We start from the raw sequence: 16,849 nt of genomic DNA on the forward strand, positions 1-16,849 counted from the left end.
CAACAGGTGAAGTGTCTCGCCCAAGGACACAACGACCAAGACTGTCCAAGCCGGGGCTCGAACCGGCAACCTTCCGATTACAAGGCGAACTCCCAACTCTTGAGCCACGATCGCCCCCTAGGTGATAGAATAGGTACTGGGTCTGAAACGTGAGGTCAGTGCAGTGAGGAGGCGACCTTTGTGGTTAACAAAATACTTTCACTTCTGTCTGTGGGAAAGTACTTTGTACTCCAGTCAGAGATGTCATCAGATGATGGTGACAAAATGGTGATAACATTCTATAAAGAACATAAAAAAGCAATAAAATGTAACAATGTTGCAAGTAAGAGATTAATGCTGGAGAAAGATGTTCATCTTGGGATTTAGTGGTGAAAGTTATTTTTGCTTAACTTTATTGTAACATCAAGTTTTCTCTTAGTGCTTAAGCTCATGGCTGCACAGTACAGCTTTTAAACTTTAAACTGGATCCATTTAAAGATGAAAGGTTAAAGATGACAGGTCCTCTGTGCTTGATCCGTCGTCTAGTAGTCGCAGTTCCAGCAGTGTTAGAGACGTAGCTGCAGATCTGAATACTTTGCAAATATAAAACATATTCGTAACTAACCCACCGCTCACCTGAACTCAGAAAACACTTCCCTCGTGAGTTTATAGGCTCGGTCACATGTTTCAGGGCACGCCGAATAAAATTTTTTTAGGGATTTTGACTAGCCAATAAGCATGTGGCTTCACAGTCGGATCCCTCCCTCCTTCGTTAAATCCAGTTTTAACCATCCAGGATGGCGACGCTCAGCTCGAGGCCTCTCAACACAAGCCAGTATGTGGTGTCAGCGTGGCTACGTCCATTTTTATACCGTTTGTGGTTAAACCTGGAATTACCTTGCTAAGCTCCTAATCCTGTCTGACCCACTTGAGTTCAACTTGGGCTCTGTGTGGCCCTGAAACTAGAACATGTTTGAAACCTGTGTTCGGGGGAAGGTCTGTTTTCTGCATGTCTCACCATCTACAGTACAATCCCCGAAAGCACATTAAAATATTTTCACAGGAGCTGTAAAGGATCACTCTGCTGCTGCGTTCAAAGGTCTCAATAGAGTTTATTTACTCAGACTTCAAGGAAGAATCTGCATCATAATAGCCGCTGCTGTGACCCGTGAACTGCTTGGTTTTATGATTATATTGGCCTGCCTAGTACACTTATCTCACGGTGGATTTGCTCTACATCTGCTGCCTCTTGATTTTCACTGATTGCAGAAATTTAGAAAGCCCGATGACCCCTCGTGTTCAGGAGACATTTTCATTGATTCACTGTTTATATTTAGAGGCCTGTGTGTGCTTCTTTAATTACCAAAGTGTGCAGAAAACATGATAACAGCAGCTTTGAATTACGCTGAATGTGTGAATGTCAGAGCATTTGGCTTTTGAAATCATCATGTTAATTGCCATCAGCAGTTAAATGTGTTGACAAGGAGCAACTGCTGGTGGAGACTGATTAAGGGAGGCAGACATTTATTTCGTAACACTGAACAGACGACAACACGAGATCTCATGTCTGCTTGGCCTGGTAACAAGATCCCCATGCACCAGAACACACTGAGGACTGTGCGACATCGGATATTAACCTCGGAGAGAGATGGTTCGCCTACAAAAACCCCCCGAAAACCCCAAATTTGCCTCCTCTGCCCCCTGGAAATGTTGTAGAGATCCACTCAGCCCTGTGTGGAGTTTATTTAACAGTCAAGTCATTAATTCAAGCTGCTGTGCAAGAAATACAGCAATGATTATTTTCATCTGCAGAGAGGTTCTTATTCTGTCTTCGGTTAGATGCAATGCTCCTGATATTTTATTTATCATCACAAAGGATATTCACAGTATCTACAAGCGCTGTCATTTGAAATCAAGTACAACTAGACGGGGACGCTATAATCTTTCCTTTATTGCCAAAAGTAGTTTCACAAAAACAGATAATGGCCTACTTTTTACACACACAAATATATAATCAGCCAATCACATGGCAGTGATTCGGTTTATTCACATTAATCTGCTGAAGTCCAAAGGAGAAAGGTGATTTCAAGGGGCTAAAAAAATATATTAAGATATCCAGTGAATAGAAGTTCTCTGTAAGGAAAAGCCTTGCAGATGTCAGAGGTGAACAGTGGGCAGTCAGAGGGCATCAGTAACTGAAATAACCACTCGTCAGAATAAGCAGAAGATCATCTCTGAATGCATAATGTGTTAAGAAGAGGAAAAAGGTCGTCTAGCCTGATGAATCTTAATTTCTGCTCTGATATTTAAACTGCAGGGTCAGAGTTTGATGTTCACAACATGAAAGCAGGGCTGGTAATCACACAACACTCCCCTGTTCACTGTGATTTACCTTCAGATTTGAGTGTTTAAATGATCTTAAAGAAACTCAAATCATATTAGTATGCACCAAAATCTATTTGTGTGCCTCTTTTAACTAAATACAAGCTAAAAGGTCCACTTAGAGTAATAGATTTTGAGTGCTGCATCAAACAAAATATTCCTATGCCACTAGTGCCAATTAAGAAGGAGAACATTTTAGGAGGAACTGTAGCGGATTGAAACATTTTAATGCATAAAGTCCAGAGCTTTAATAATTTTCCGAGCTGTTTTCTTCCTGCTTTTTAATTACAATCTTCACTAGTGCGACTCTGAAGGCTCTTGAAGATAATTTACCAAGGCCACGTGAGAGGCACTGCGCCGCCGGCTCTCTAACCTCCTAATTGGTCGGTGTCACTCTCTCACAGCACTCAACTCAAAGATGGAAAGCCTCCTTTTAGTTCCCAAGGAAACAACGAGGCCGCTTTTCACACTGCAGCAGGCTCTTTTTCAGCTCCCGCCAGCATAGAGTTGTGGGCTTCCACACAGCCAACACAGACAGACAGAATGTTTTTCAATCAGAGATTTTTCTTTGAGTCATTTAGCTTTTTTCACTGAGATGAATAAACTCCAAGTTCTTAGTAAACAATCTCATCCTGCACGTAAGACTTCCTGTTGCTGAATGATCACATCTCCCTCTACGTTTCCATTTTATAATACTTACTTCATGCTTGCTCGTTGCATCATGTCTCCAGGACTTTCTGATGGTGGCAGCTTTTGTAACCTGTTATGAATGTTATGAATAATGTGTTGTCATGAGGAAAATGCACCTGCACACCTGTGGCTGGCTGTGAACTCTGCAGATGTGCAGGCAAGTCACTGTAGCTGGAATTTAAAAACTTTAAGACAAGATCAAATCTTAGCCTTGGTTATGAAGAGTTTTCCTATTTAACCTGGGTGTGAGGAGAATGAAGCCATGTTTGGTTTAAGATAGGGTACCTAAGTTATTCTTCTACAAAAACAAATATCCAATTTCAATCTAAATATATGCAGATATATCAGAAAATTCAACATCATGTGCATTTTCATCCAAAACATACACAGATATTATCATTAGGTTTAATGGAGGTATTAATTCTACATTAAAGTAACCAGTAACCAGCAGCAGGATCCATATGAGCATCCCCCAAAGCAAAAGTTGTGCAAATTGTGATGGTTTTTCATTCAGTTATCTTCAAGAACTTGAAGCACTTACAATTTAACACCACACATGATTTTGTCTGCTTTTTTTAAATGAATGTGAGGAAGGTTACAGTGTCCTCATCATCTAATAATTTAAGCTCTTCACAGGGAACTTGAAAAGCAGCTGAATCAAGCGTGTGCTCTGTGATTTGGTTAGCTCTTTTAAACACAACCACTAAATAAAGAGGTTTCAAAGGTTTTTTGTTGGTGCAAAAAAGTATCTAAGATTACTTCAGTTATTTAATTAATTATCTAATTAATTCAGAGCCAAAGCTGATTAAATGACTAATGATTAAATGTAGGGTGGTGTATGAACATGGAGAATGAAAACAGATGAGTGAAGGTCACATGATCTGTCACTTCTCACAGCCGCTGTAGGTCAGGGTCGGAACGTAGATCAACACTTTCACATTTAGCTCTCTCCACCACAGCAGACCGGTGCTGCGTCTGCATCACTGCTGACACCACATCAGCCCATCTGTCAGTCTCTCAGTCCACTCTCCTCTGAGTCATCAACGAAACCCAGAGATACTTAAACTCGTCCACCTCAGGGCAGCAGCTGGGCATCCCTTTTAACCAAGAACCATGGCCTCGGACACTGACAAGCTAATTCTGAACTGCCCCTGTGTGAGCTGTAGGTTGAAGCCAAAAGAACCCCATCGCCTGAAAAAAATTACATTTTGCTGTTTCTTCAATTTCATGTTCTTTTATTTAACATTTTCTTTTTCTTTTGTATTCACTCGCTGTACCCACGTCCTCATTTTAGGTTTGACAGAGTTTTAGTAGATAAAGGTGAATGGCTTGGACAGGAATTGATTTGCAGTTTGGGGAAGGCCAAACACGGGGGCTGGCAGATCCCCGTGTACTAAATAAAAGCAAAGAGGTTAAAGAATTGAAAAGGAGAGGGAGGGTGGGGCACATAAACAAGAACGAACAGCTTGTAGAACTGGGGGAACATATATAGATGAGAACCTATACAGAAGGAGAGTGTTTGGAGGCGTGGTCCCGCTCCTGAAATTCAGATACTTTATCTCCAATAGTTTTAATTTGTCTTCTCTGGGATGTGTCACCAATAATGATGAGTCTGTCTACAGGCAGGAGGTAAAAAGCGTGGAGAGATAGTTCAGTGGTAACTGTATCTGCACACGCAGTTCAAAGTTTGCATGATCCGCTGCACGCAAATCTGTACGCTCGGAAACTAACTGTTCATTTCTTATATTTCCAATTTTCCTATTTATGCTGCATTTTAAATATGTTTCATGTAAATGCATGCACTGGAATGACAACACAAAGTATTTGTAACTCCTTTCTGCAAAATAAACAACACTGTATATCTCTTGCTTTGGATACTTAAGGATCTGTGGGACCAAAATCCAGATAGACAGAAACAATCGTATTGAAATGTGTAATTGAATTTTTAGAGTTTTATGTTCTGCCTATAACAGAACAGGTACTGTGACAGCAAAGCAACAGTTACGATTCTGAGATGATTAGAGATTTTTATTCTACAGGGTGGGCCATTTATATGGATACATTTTATTACAATGTATCCATATAAATGGCCCACCCTGTATTTTCAGGACTTACATGGCTGACCTGCTCATGTTCACATGCAGAGTAGTTGAAGGTGACTTACATAACCACCTACAAGCCGTCATTTAACAGCAATAAACCCGTGAGGTCACAGCGACTGCTCGTAATGATTAGGGGACTCTCTGGAGAGGCTCCGATCAATACACTTCACTCTATTTTGTAATGATTGAATAAGACTGATTAAAAAGCACTGAATGTTTCCTTCAGAGTCTCAGGCCCCCTTTGTTGAGACCTGAACTAACTGGAGGTTTTCATCATGGTCTTTGTCACTTGAATGAAACCAACATTTATTTTCAGCTCTCAGTCTTGATTCAGTCTTCGTGTTACCATTATTAATCTGGATGAAAGGCACTATCAAATTAGTATCCATTTAATTGTGAAAAGGGGGAGTTTCTTTGCTTTTTTCATCCTACAGGCTAAATAATAATAATTTTCAAATGATGTTAGCGCAGCTGCAACCTCTTTATTAAAGAAGCAATCAATTTGTCTAGCAGAGAGCTTCTGTGACTTCAAATTTGTTTTTTAAAATGGCCAAAAGAGAAAACAGTTCCCGTAAAACCTGTAAAGTTAACCAGTATGTTTGTGAAGGTTCTCAGTCATCCAGGTCATCGTAGTCTAAAGAACTTAGAAAGAAAAGCGTCTGGACTTCTTTTAGTTTCCTTTAAGACGTTTCACCTCTCATCCAAGAAGCTTCTCAGTTCTACAAGCAGCTGGTGGAGAGTCCCAGATTTAAGCACTATGGGAGTCTCCCCAAGAGGACCCCTTTTTGATCCTCCACCTAATCACACGAGCTAAGTTGTGAAAATGGGTGTAGGTCACAATCAGCCAGGGTTTCGGGTGAACCCATTGTGAAGCCTAGCCCACTCTATCATGTGATTTCCTGAGGCCAAATAGCCCTGGATGTGAGTGGGCGTTAAGGCGTCTGGAAGGGGATCTCAAAACTGGATTATAGATGGCAGACAGTTGGTGTCCAGTTGGTAACCAGTGCAACCAGTGCTCCAACCACAATCGAACGAGACGTGAAAGATACAGCCCACAACTAAACAAAATGATAAGTGCATCAGTCTCTAGTCTGTATTTTGCAATTATTACTACAAAATGCAGACAAATTACTCGTAAGTATTTTGTACCAGATGATGGGTGGACACCATCTCTCATGTTTGGTGGAGGAAAGTAAAGGTTTTCGGTGCACTAGTGGTGATAAAGTAAAAGTGTGATGATTCTGATGTCGACTTCACTTTTTCACTGTTTTTTTTAGAATGAATATTTTGGAAAAACACAACAGATTCAGTGTGTATATATGTTACAAGTTTGGATTTGGTAAATTTGGAATTTTGTGTCATTTTTTTAACAACGCACTCAGGCTGTGATGGACGTTTGAGTGAAAAAGTGAGGGAAAAGGAAGATATGTTTTAGGGTGTGCCCTGCTGATACAAATAAGGATTATATGAGCAATGAGCATGTGAAGTGTTCATAGCTTTTCAGTGAATATTTGTATTCTTCCAGATGTTTTTACTTTACAGAAAGGATTATTTCCACCAGACTGTAAATGATTTCGTTAAATTGTGTCATTGTTTTCATTGTGTTTCCCTACGGTTCACTGGTATGGTCTCTGACCAAACTGGTTATACAATTTCTGGTCAGATCTCGAACGCATTCTGGCCTCATCTGGGCTCACCACACCTCTGGCGCTGGCAAATGTTGTGTGGGCCCAAATACCAGAACACACTCGACATTGGGCCAATATGAGATGAACCTTGGCCTGAGCCGAGACAGCCTCACTCACCCAGTCAATGGTGTCGGTCAGGGTCAAACGCAGATCAAAGAGAACTGCAAAGAGTTGGTCACATTTAGGCTGAAAAATTGATACTATATATGTATAGAGTTACTTTGAATGGAGGAGATCACTTCAACAGCCTCTGGATACTAATTCATTCATTTTTGGCATCAGAGACTTACTGACATCAATTCAATGACGTCATGCTGAAGAAATTGGAAAGTGTTTAGGCTTTTGATGCCGTTTCATATTTGTTTGGTCTAATGTTTGAGCTTTTGTCCGTAGCAGCAGCTACACAGAATAAGCTACCTCCCTCATGGACATGGAAAGGGGATGCTTGCCTTTGTGCTTAGTTCCTTGATGTGAATCACCTGTTAATAAGTTCTGTTTTAAGAAAGCATATAAATACAGGCAGGGTTTGCTGGTCTGTTGTTTTTATTTCATTAAAAATAATGAGGTTAAAAGGATACGTTGGAAACACTAAGGAGGTACATAGCTCTCCACTCTCTGACAGATGTATAGGCCTAATAGCCTTAATCTGTAGTATGTAGTCTTACATGCAACACCCAAAGGCAAATGCCATTTATTTGATAAATGGTCTGATTTAGTCAGTACTTAACATCATGGACTCATACTTCCACAGTCACTGTGCTTAATCCATTAGTCTGTCAGTGCACCCCAGGGTGACTGTGGCTACAATGTAGCTTGCCATTGCCAGTGTGTGAATGTGTGTGTGAATGGGTGGATGACTGGATGTGTAAAGCGCTTTGGGGTCCGTAGGGGCTAGTAAAGCGCTATACAAATACAGGCCATTTACCGTTAGTCATCATGACATCTACCTTAGTTTGAAATCAAAAAGCAAATTGAAGGTCAAGCCAACCCAGGCTTTTGACAGCGGGCAGTGACAAGCTGGTAACCCTGGGACGCCGGTCACACGGAACCTCAGCCAACTGTTTACTGATCTATTTTTAGCCAACCTTGCGTACGCTCACATGCATATATATCGCTGTTAGATGCAAATTGCTGATGAAGTGTCCTACATTTCCCTCTCAGACATACATATTACAGCGTCTCCGAGCTGTGCTACGTGACTGATTCTGTGTCACTGCAAGAGGAGCAGCAGAGGAAACACCGACTGTCACATAAAAGAGTTGTGCAACACCTTTGTCTGAAACATTTCACATCCTGTATATGGGTTAATGTGTGACCTATTTTGAGCCTTGGCCACTAGAGGATAATTTGAGAACAGCTCCTGCAGCACTGGGCTCACACTGTCAAGACATAATTGGCACATTTTCATGAGGACATCATAGTAATATAATAGTGTTATTTACACTAATCCACACATATCTGTGCAAGTTGTTTTATCAACGAGGGCATAGTTACAATATTTGCAGCACTAGCTTAACTCCGTTACTAAGAATATAGCAAGTTCACAAAGTCTAAGCTCCTGTGTTGTGCCTGTCTGTAAATCTTTAGTTTCTTTAGCTGTTTATGCTCCAGCAGAGGAGGTCAAATCAAAGCTAATGGTACAACACAGCTAAGTGACCATGACAGCACCCCCCATTTTGGACTCGGCTCTTAAGCATCGCTGAAAAAGTTCATCACCAGTAGTTTGCATGCTAGACGCCAACTCTCAAACTATTCTCCAAGAATCAGAATCAGAATCAGAATCAGAAAGGGGTTTATTGCCAAATGTTGAGCAGGTTTACAACATTAGGAAATTGCTGCGGTGCTTCAGTGCAAACATGCTGTCATAAATAGCACTTAAATAGACATGGAAAAAAATAAAAGTAGGGATAAGAATTAAGAGTGCTACGTGGAAAGATATATACATGAGTGCAGGTGGTGATCAGTGCCAAACATAGAATGATGCAGTGACACAGCGTAGGGTCATGTGTTAGTGGCGGGTACAGTCATATGGTTATTGTTCATGTGTCCAACAGCAGAGGGGAAGAAACTGTTCTTATGGCGAGAGGTTCTGGTGCGAATGGACCGGAGCCTCCTGCCTGAGGGGAGCAGGTCAAACAGACTGTGTCCAGGGTGAGAAGGGTCAGCTGAGATCCGAGCTGCACGCCGCAATGTCCTGGAGGTGTACAGGTCCTGCAAAGATGGGAGTCTGCAGCCAATCACCTTCTCAGCAGAGCGCACAACACGCTGCAGTCTCTGTTTGTCCCTGATAGTGGCTCCAGCGTACCACACGGTGATGGAGGAGGTGAGGATGGACTCGATGATTGCGGTGTAGAACTGCATCATCGTCCGTGTTGGCAGGTTGAATTTCTTCAGCTGCCTCAGGAAGTACATCCTCTGCTGGGCTTTCTTAATGACGGAGGTGATGGTGGGCTCCCACTTCAGGTCCTGGGTGATGGTGGTACCCAGGAAGCGGAATGAGTCCACAGAGGTGATGGGGGTGTCAGTCAGGATGATGGGGGAGTGGGGCTGTGTCCTTCCTGAAGTCCACAATAATCTCCACTGTCTTCTGGGCATTCAGCACCAGGTTGTTGTGGCTGCACCAGGACACCAGACGTTCAACCTCCCTCCTGTAGGCAGACTCGTCCCCGTCCGAGATGAGTCCAATAACGGTGGTGTCATCTGCAAACTTGATTAGCTTGACAGACTGGTGGGTGGAGGTGCAGCAGTTGGTGTACAGGGAGAAGAGCAGGGGAGAAAGAACACAGCCCTGAGGGGAGCCGGTGCTGATGGTCCGGGAGTCCGAGACATTCTTTCCCAGCCTCACATGCTGCTTCCTGTCCGTCAGGAAGTCAGTGATCCACCGGCAGATGGGATCAGGCACATTCATCTGGGAAAGCTTGCCTCGGAGATGGTCTGGAAGGATGGTGTTGAAGGCAGAGCTGAAGTCCACAAACAGGATCCTGGCATAGGTTCCTGGGGAGTCCAGATGCTGCAGGATGAAGTGTAGGGCCATGTTGATGGCGTCGTCTACAGACCTGTTGGCTCTGTATGCAAACTGCAGGGGGTCCAGGAGGGGGGCCGTGAGGGTCCTGAGATGGGAGAGAACCAGGCGCTCAAAAGACTTCATGACCACAGATGTCAGAGCCACAGGTCTGTAGTCATTTAGTCCAGTGATCCTAGGTTTCTTGGGGACAGGGATTATGGTGGAGGACTTGAAGCAGGCAGGCACATGACATGCCTGCAGTGAGGAGTTAAAAATGCCAGAAAACACTGGGGCCAGCTCGTTTGCACAGTGTCTGAGGGTGGCAGGAGACACACCGTCTGGGCCGGGAGCTTTCCGAGCATTCAGGTTCTTAAACTGCTTCCTCACATCTGCTTCATGAATATGAAGAGTTGTGGTGGGAGGAGGTGGTGTGAAATCCTCTTTTGTGTGGGGTGAGGAGGGGGGTGTTGTAGGTGAACGGTTTGAAGGTGGTGATGGCTCTATGGAGGGGGGAGAGGTGGGGGAATGAGTGTCCAAAGTGTCTCTATTGTTGGGGCCGTTGGAGGTGTGAAGGCTGCCTGATGGCTCGTCAAAACGGCAGTAGAAGTCGTTAAGGGTGTTGGCTAAGAGCAAGTCATCAGTGGAGTGGGGGGTTTTAGGCTTGTAGTTGGTGATATTCCTAAAACCTTTCCACACAGAGGCCGAGTCATTCTCTGAGATCTGCTGCTGCATCTTCTCAGAGTGCTGATGTTTAGCAATGTCCACTTCTTTAGTGAACCTGTACTTGGCCTCTCTGTAGCAGTCCCTGTCTCCGCTTCTGAACGCCTTTCTCTTTTCCAGCCACAGCTTTTTGAGTTTAGGAGTAAACCAGGGTTTGTCATTGTTATAACTCACCCTGGTGCGTGATGGCACAATGCTGTCCTCACAGAAGTGGATATAGGAGGTGACAGTGTCCGTAAACTCGTCCAAGCTGGTAGAAGCAGCCTTCAATGTGTCCCAGTCTGTGGTCTCCAAACACGTGCGAAGCTCCTCCACAGCCTCGTTGCTCCACAGTTTTTTAGTCCTCACGACAGGTTTGGAGAGCTTCAGCCTCTGTCTGTACGCGGGGATTATGTGGATCATGACGTGGTCAGAAAGTCCGAGTGAAGCGCGGGGCACCGCGCGATAGGCCCCGCTGATCGTGCTGTAACAGTGGTCTAATGTCCTCTCCTCTCTGGTCGGGCATTTAATATACTGCTTATAAGAGACAGTGAATATGTGAACAATTCAAATTAATTCAATTCCATTTTCTCCGTATAACATTAAATCACAACAAGTTACTTCAAGGGCACTTTTTATTGTAATACAGAGAAAAGCCCAGCATTCAGACGACCCCCTGCTGAGCAAGCACTTGGCTGACAGTGGGAGGACAAACCTTTTATAACAGGAAGAAACCTCAGGCAAAAACAGGCTGCTGGTGGCCTTTTTAATTCTGTTGGCTGCAGCGGTAAGGTACAACATTCTGTTTCCAGTTTGCACCAGCCTTTTGCAAGACAGCTCAGGGGGTAAATAGTGAGTTTTGGCAGAGAAGTTGGCATCTTTCATGCAAACCATGGGCAGTCACAAGGTTTTTGGTATCTACGTTGCAATCGATTTTTCAAAGCAAAAGACACTCACCACCCAGACAGGGAATACACATTTTTCCCTGGCAACTGGAGGCTGCTGGGGGTCATCAACCAGTCTGTATGTCAGTGTGGCTGAGGGCTAAGTTACCAGCTTTCTTAACCGCAATCTGTTTAGGAACTTAGCTTGATAGCCATCTCAAAGCTAGTTGATTTGTTCCAACAAGGGTGACTTGTTTTATATAAAATCCTAATAATTAAAGGAAAATTTGGTCAGTTTATTTTACAAATTTAAAGATTGTCCAACCAAAGATTCTAGTAAGAATCTGGGGTCCAAAATGTACAAATGAAGAAACTGTTTATTTTAAAAACACTAACCCACATCTGTGTTTGTCTGGCGTCCACGTTGGGCAACTTGTTGCATGTTTTGGCTCCATGTGCCAGGGGAAAGGTAAAGGTCTGACAAACCTGAACTTCATTACTTTCTTTGTCAGCCTTACACTGCAGAAATGGTTTGTTACCTGTATGTGTAAAGCAGCAGAAAGAGAAGAAAACATTTTTAATGTTTATGACACAATGCAACTTTATTTGTCACCTCGTGCACACGGAGCAGCCAAACATCAAAATGCCCCAGAATGAAATTCCTGTTTCTACCTTATTTACTAATTTATACTGTGGGCAGCTTTTTGCAGAATGAAGCACAGAAACATCTTTCAGTCAGTGATGAACTTCTTCTCTTTCAAACTCGGCATTTATGTCTTTGGGGAACAAACTGATTAAAAGTGCATATTTATTGGAAATCGCATTAATTATCTTTAATACAAAACATAATTTATGGCTCTAGTTAACCACTGAATTAACATGTGAGGCATGTTTAATGTCACTGTACTAATAAATGACGCCAATACAATACTTACAAGTTTTTGTTTTGGGGGAAAACTTTTGGGGACATTTGTCTTAATTTGCAGTACGGTTGCTGTTTGTTTTCTCCGTCCTGCGTGCGGTTTTCTGTCTTGATGACAATGACGGGGAAGAAGAAAACGCCCTTAGCAACAAGTGCAACATTACAGCGTACCTGCAATAAACACAACATAAACAAAAGGTAGAAAAATAGCTGGAATGCAGAAGGGCGGGTACTCGGTCAAGGAGTGTACTCTGCCCAGATTGATGGTGTGACACATGTGTGAGGCCCTGTTTCTGTGAACTGCATTCCTTGTGCAGGGAGGCCTCCAGGATAGGGGCTTGCTGCAGTATTCTTGTGCCTGCCTGTTTAATCACATTTACAGGGGGATACAAGCAGCGGATTGGGATCGGCAGGCTTCCTGGACCGAACTCGGAGCTCACATGGCAGGCCATGCTTGCTGCTGGCATCTTAACCACAAAGGCACGCCTCTTTTCTCCTAAATGCTGACTCAAACCAATGCTTAAACATGTCCATCACTGCTCCACCCACCTCCCGATGTCACTCCACCCCTCCCACAGTCCACTTCCTTGCAGGATTCCACTCCAAGTCTTTCCTCTAGCTTGTTCCCTACATTGAAAGTAGGTCACTGTTTGCTTTGTATTATTCAGCAACTGGAATGATTGTGCGGAGAGGGCTCTTGACTGTGATCTGGGTGACATGCAGCCAGCCAGTGGTGTGCAGGGCAAGCGAGAGAGATAGAAGGACCCAGCAAGCAATAACAACATACCCCAACTGATGAATATGTTTTGCAGTGGGAAGCAAAGTGAAACTTTCCCATCAGGTTTGTTTTCTCATGCTAAAACTGCAAGCTCAGTACGAGACCTCTCCACCCACATCAGGTTGTAAATTTCATGCCACTGAGGAAACAGATGGATCCTTAATGAGCAGTCGTGAGGAGGACGATGAATAAATAGTAGCTGAAGCTTTAAGCTGAAGAGCGGGGAGGTCACAGCGGCAGGGGTCACGAAATGTTTTAACGTTAAAGAGCATGTGAAACGAAGTGAGACCTCTGCAGAAATGCACACTCATGTGGACAGGATGAACTCGCGTCGAGTTCATTGCCTCCTCGCAACACGCCTGGCGCAGCTTGCAGTACATTCATAAAACCTGGCAGGAGTTTGGTCTGAGCGTGTGCAGGTACATGAGGCATATCTGTGCCCACTCGGTATGAAATATTGTCCGTTTTCTGGCACAAAATAAGCCCCGTCCGCAGAGGCTTTAGTCTCAGCTGGGATCCTACCCGGAATGCAGGACTGTTACATAACCAGGAGGACTTTGGATGCTCTGTGATTGATGTACTTTTGTGGCATGTTATTTAGGACTGGCTCCAGCAGTGACACGGAGAAAGCAAAAGCACACATTAAAAAAAATGACGAGCGGCACTGTAAAGCTCTGTGGTAATATTTTTATTTATATTGTCTCTGTATTTATATATATATGTGTGTGTGTGTATTATATATATATATATATATAATATTCTGTAACTCTGTAACTTCTGTCGGTGCTGTGCTTTTTTGGAAATCGAATTTCCCAGAGGAACCCACCCGAGGGATTAATAAAGTTCTATCTAATCTAATCTAATCTAATCTAATCTAATATTAAGAAATCGTGTTATCGAGTGCTGAATCACTGCTGATCTCAGGCTTGGGGGTATGCAAAAATGACCCAGGTACAAAAGAGCAAAAGAGGAAAAGGTTTATGTGATTTCTTATCTGCTTGTTATGCAAAACATTTTTATTTGATGTCCGTCTTCCCTTGGAGCAGCACAGAGCTACCGCCTGCTGGTTCATTAAGCCCCTGACTGTAGTAATAATCATTCAGTTAGTAGCTCTTGGCTCAGGACAAGAATGGCTGGTGGATTTGGGAAACATGTTTGGTTTTCCATCATTTCTAACAAGATTAAAATAGTATTGGCATTTAAATACAATGTGGGCCCTTTAAATGAATTCATAAAGGACCCAACTCATTAAAACAGTACATTCACAACACTGAAAACTAAAGAATTTAGCATCATCTTTTAGGATTTATAAAGCATCACTGGGTAAAAGTATGAACCTTACATCATATCCACAGTTTTCTCCAGGATCATAAAAATGCTCTCTTGGACCGGCCCCTTCTTCTTCGTCGTCTTTTTTAATGGTAGCCACAGATTATCTCTCTCTACCTCACCCTACCCCTAGCATCTTCCTCTGTCACACCCACCCTCTGCATGTCCTCCCTCACAACATCCATGAGTTTTCTCTGTGGTCTTTACCTTCTGCCTGTCGATTCTATATTCAACGTCCGCTGTCCAACATACCCACTATCTGCCCTCTGCACAGGTCTAAACCATTGCAGCAGTTAAAAAGCAACTTTAACTCCGGACTAAACTCTCCCTCTGATGTACTCATTTTTAATTCTGTCCATCCTGGTCCCTCCCAACTTCTTCTTAACACCTCCAGCCCTGTGTCCTGCCTTTTTCTTAGTGTCACCATCTTCACAGCACACATCATAGCAGGTCTCACGTCCATCTTGGAATACCACAATAGTACTTACAGTTTCTCTTCCTGTTTACGCCATGGTATAACAGTTTGAGCCCACCTTCAGTGCTGCTGGCCTTGCTTCCCTTCTACACTCATCTCCCACCTTCCTTCTATAAGCTATCGCTCTTCTTTAACGGATCATCCCTACATTTAAACTTCCGACTGTCACCTCCTGACCTCTACGTTTCCTTCTCTCTCACTGCCTCCTAACACACCTTCCCCCTCTCCCCTTCAGCCAACAGCAGCACCGTGTTGACCATCAGCACCGGAGGCGTTTGTTGTTAATACCTGAGCTCCGATCGATCAGATATTGAATTCTCGATTCTTGATTCTAATGTTTGACTTGGTAAAGAATTTACACTGGATGTCCTTCCTAATGTAACCCTTCCCATTTAGATGGCTTTAAAACTGGCACTAGGAGTGCAGGGGTCTGTCCCCCTCTACCCCCTTCTTATGCACTGCTGCTTTTCATGTGAATATTAGTGCACACGGCTGTACACGAGTCTCCTCAAAACCACGCTCAGTGTTTCCTTTACAGTTTTCTTCTGCACTGCGTAGCTCCTATTTATTTCTGATTAAATATTCTGATATTCCCCCTGACAGCTGGGAAAGGCTCCAGCACCACTGTTTCTGTGAAACATATAAGAGGAAGTGAATGGATTGATATAGTTTTAACATCTGCTCATTAAGTTAGGGGGTCCTGTTTAAGTTAAGTCGTTAGTAAATAATTAATAAAGTTTTTAAAATAGGTTTTATATATTTATTCATATTCAAATGATATCTAGAGCATTGTTATTCTTACAATGGCCAACATCACTGGATGAGATCATAATCAGGACCATAGGCTGAATGTAATGTAGAAGTACAAGTACTTTATTGTTCTACATTACATTCAGCCTATGGTCCTGATTATGATCTCATCCAGTGATGTTGGCCATTGTTAGAATAACAATGCTCTAGAGCTCTATAATTAAAAGCTGTTATTTTCATCTGCATGATGTGGAGCTACTGTGGGACGGCCTAAACCAGGCTCACAGTATGCAGGGATATAGGATATACCAGGATATACCGACTCCACGAAGGGTATCAGCAGAGCTTTTCTGGGACGTAATGCCATGATTTTATGTCTTTGAGTTTGTTTCCTTGAGTCAAAGCATAAAAAAAAGCCAGCTGTCCGCATAATTCTAATAAATTCTCTTACTTTCTTTATTTCTTGATGCGGCTTGTTCCCATTTTCCTCAGGCTGAATAAATAACTGCCACTCATGCTGGCTCTCCTTGCATTCATGATGTACGCTGCCACAGTGTTGATGCCATTGATGAAAAGCCCAAATACGTCCCAGCACTGAGCCGTAGGTGTCAAATTGAACCGCTGACCAGAAAAAAGACAGCATATGAGCAGGAATAAATGATCTGTTATATTCTTGCTGCATTTCTGATCCTTTTTTCTTTTCCTTATTAACAGCTGGAGATTACTGATGTTTTTTGGAAATCTGTCACACTTCCTTCTTAGCCTGATAGAAACGCTTCGAGTTTGTGGCTCCTGCATTCATCTTTGTAATTAATCTTAATCCATTAAACCTAAAAGTATGAGTATGAGTGTGACTTCCTGCAAGAACATTTATCTGGTACTTTCCTTAAGTGGTTTCTTAAATACGGGAATTCTTTGTTTGTGTTTTATGAATGATTATGAGGAAAAATGTCTAACCAAACTGGTCTGTATGTGTGGGTGAGATGACAGGTGTGTTATGTAAGAAAACCAGACAATGCCGTGATTTGTTAGAGTTGTTAGACTCCGCCATCCCACTTCGCATCCCTTTTATTTAACGCTATTAAAGTAGAAAATGAGGAGAATTTAAGTGTAAATTCTGGCTTTCAGCTTTGATCCCATACTTCAGGTTTCAGATTCTCATTGATG

General features: G+C 42.9%; 1 protein-coding gene across 1 annotated transcript; it reads right to left on the reverse strand.

Moving 5' to 3' along the window:
• Positions 1-8,635: 8,635 nt before the first annotated feature.
• Positions 8,636-14,642, reverse strand: LOC147333158 (uncharacterized). Its single transcript, XM_086290824.1, has 3 exons — positions 14,585-14,642; positions 11,825-11,967; positions 8,636-9,307 (listed from the first exon to the last, which is right to left on the reverse strand). Exons 1-3 carry the CDS (start codon positions 14,640-14,642, stop codon positions 8,843-8,845), a joined length of 666 nt encoding a protein of 221 aa, XP_086146950.1. The 3' UTR covers positions 8,636-8,842.
• Positions 14,643-16,849: the final 2,207 nt, after the last annotated feature.

Source organism: Aulonocara sp. 'chitande type north' Nkhata Bay, linkage group LG4 (genome assembly GCF_057382095.1).
Source record: "Aulonocara sp. 'chitande type north' Nkhata Bay isolate Kocher_YH1m ecotype deep benthic linkage group LG4, A_spYH_male_GT1.1, whole genome shotgun sequence".
Taxonomy (NCBI): domain Eukaryota; kingdom Metazoa; phylum Chordata; class Actinopteri; order Cichliformes; family Cichlidae; genus Aulonocara; species Aulonocara sp. 'chitande type north' Nkhata Bay.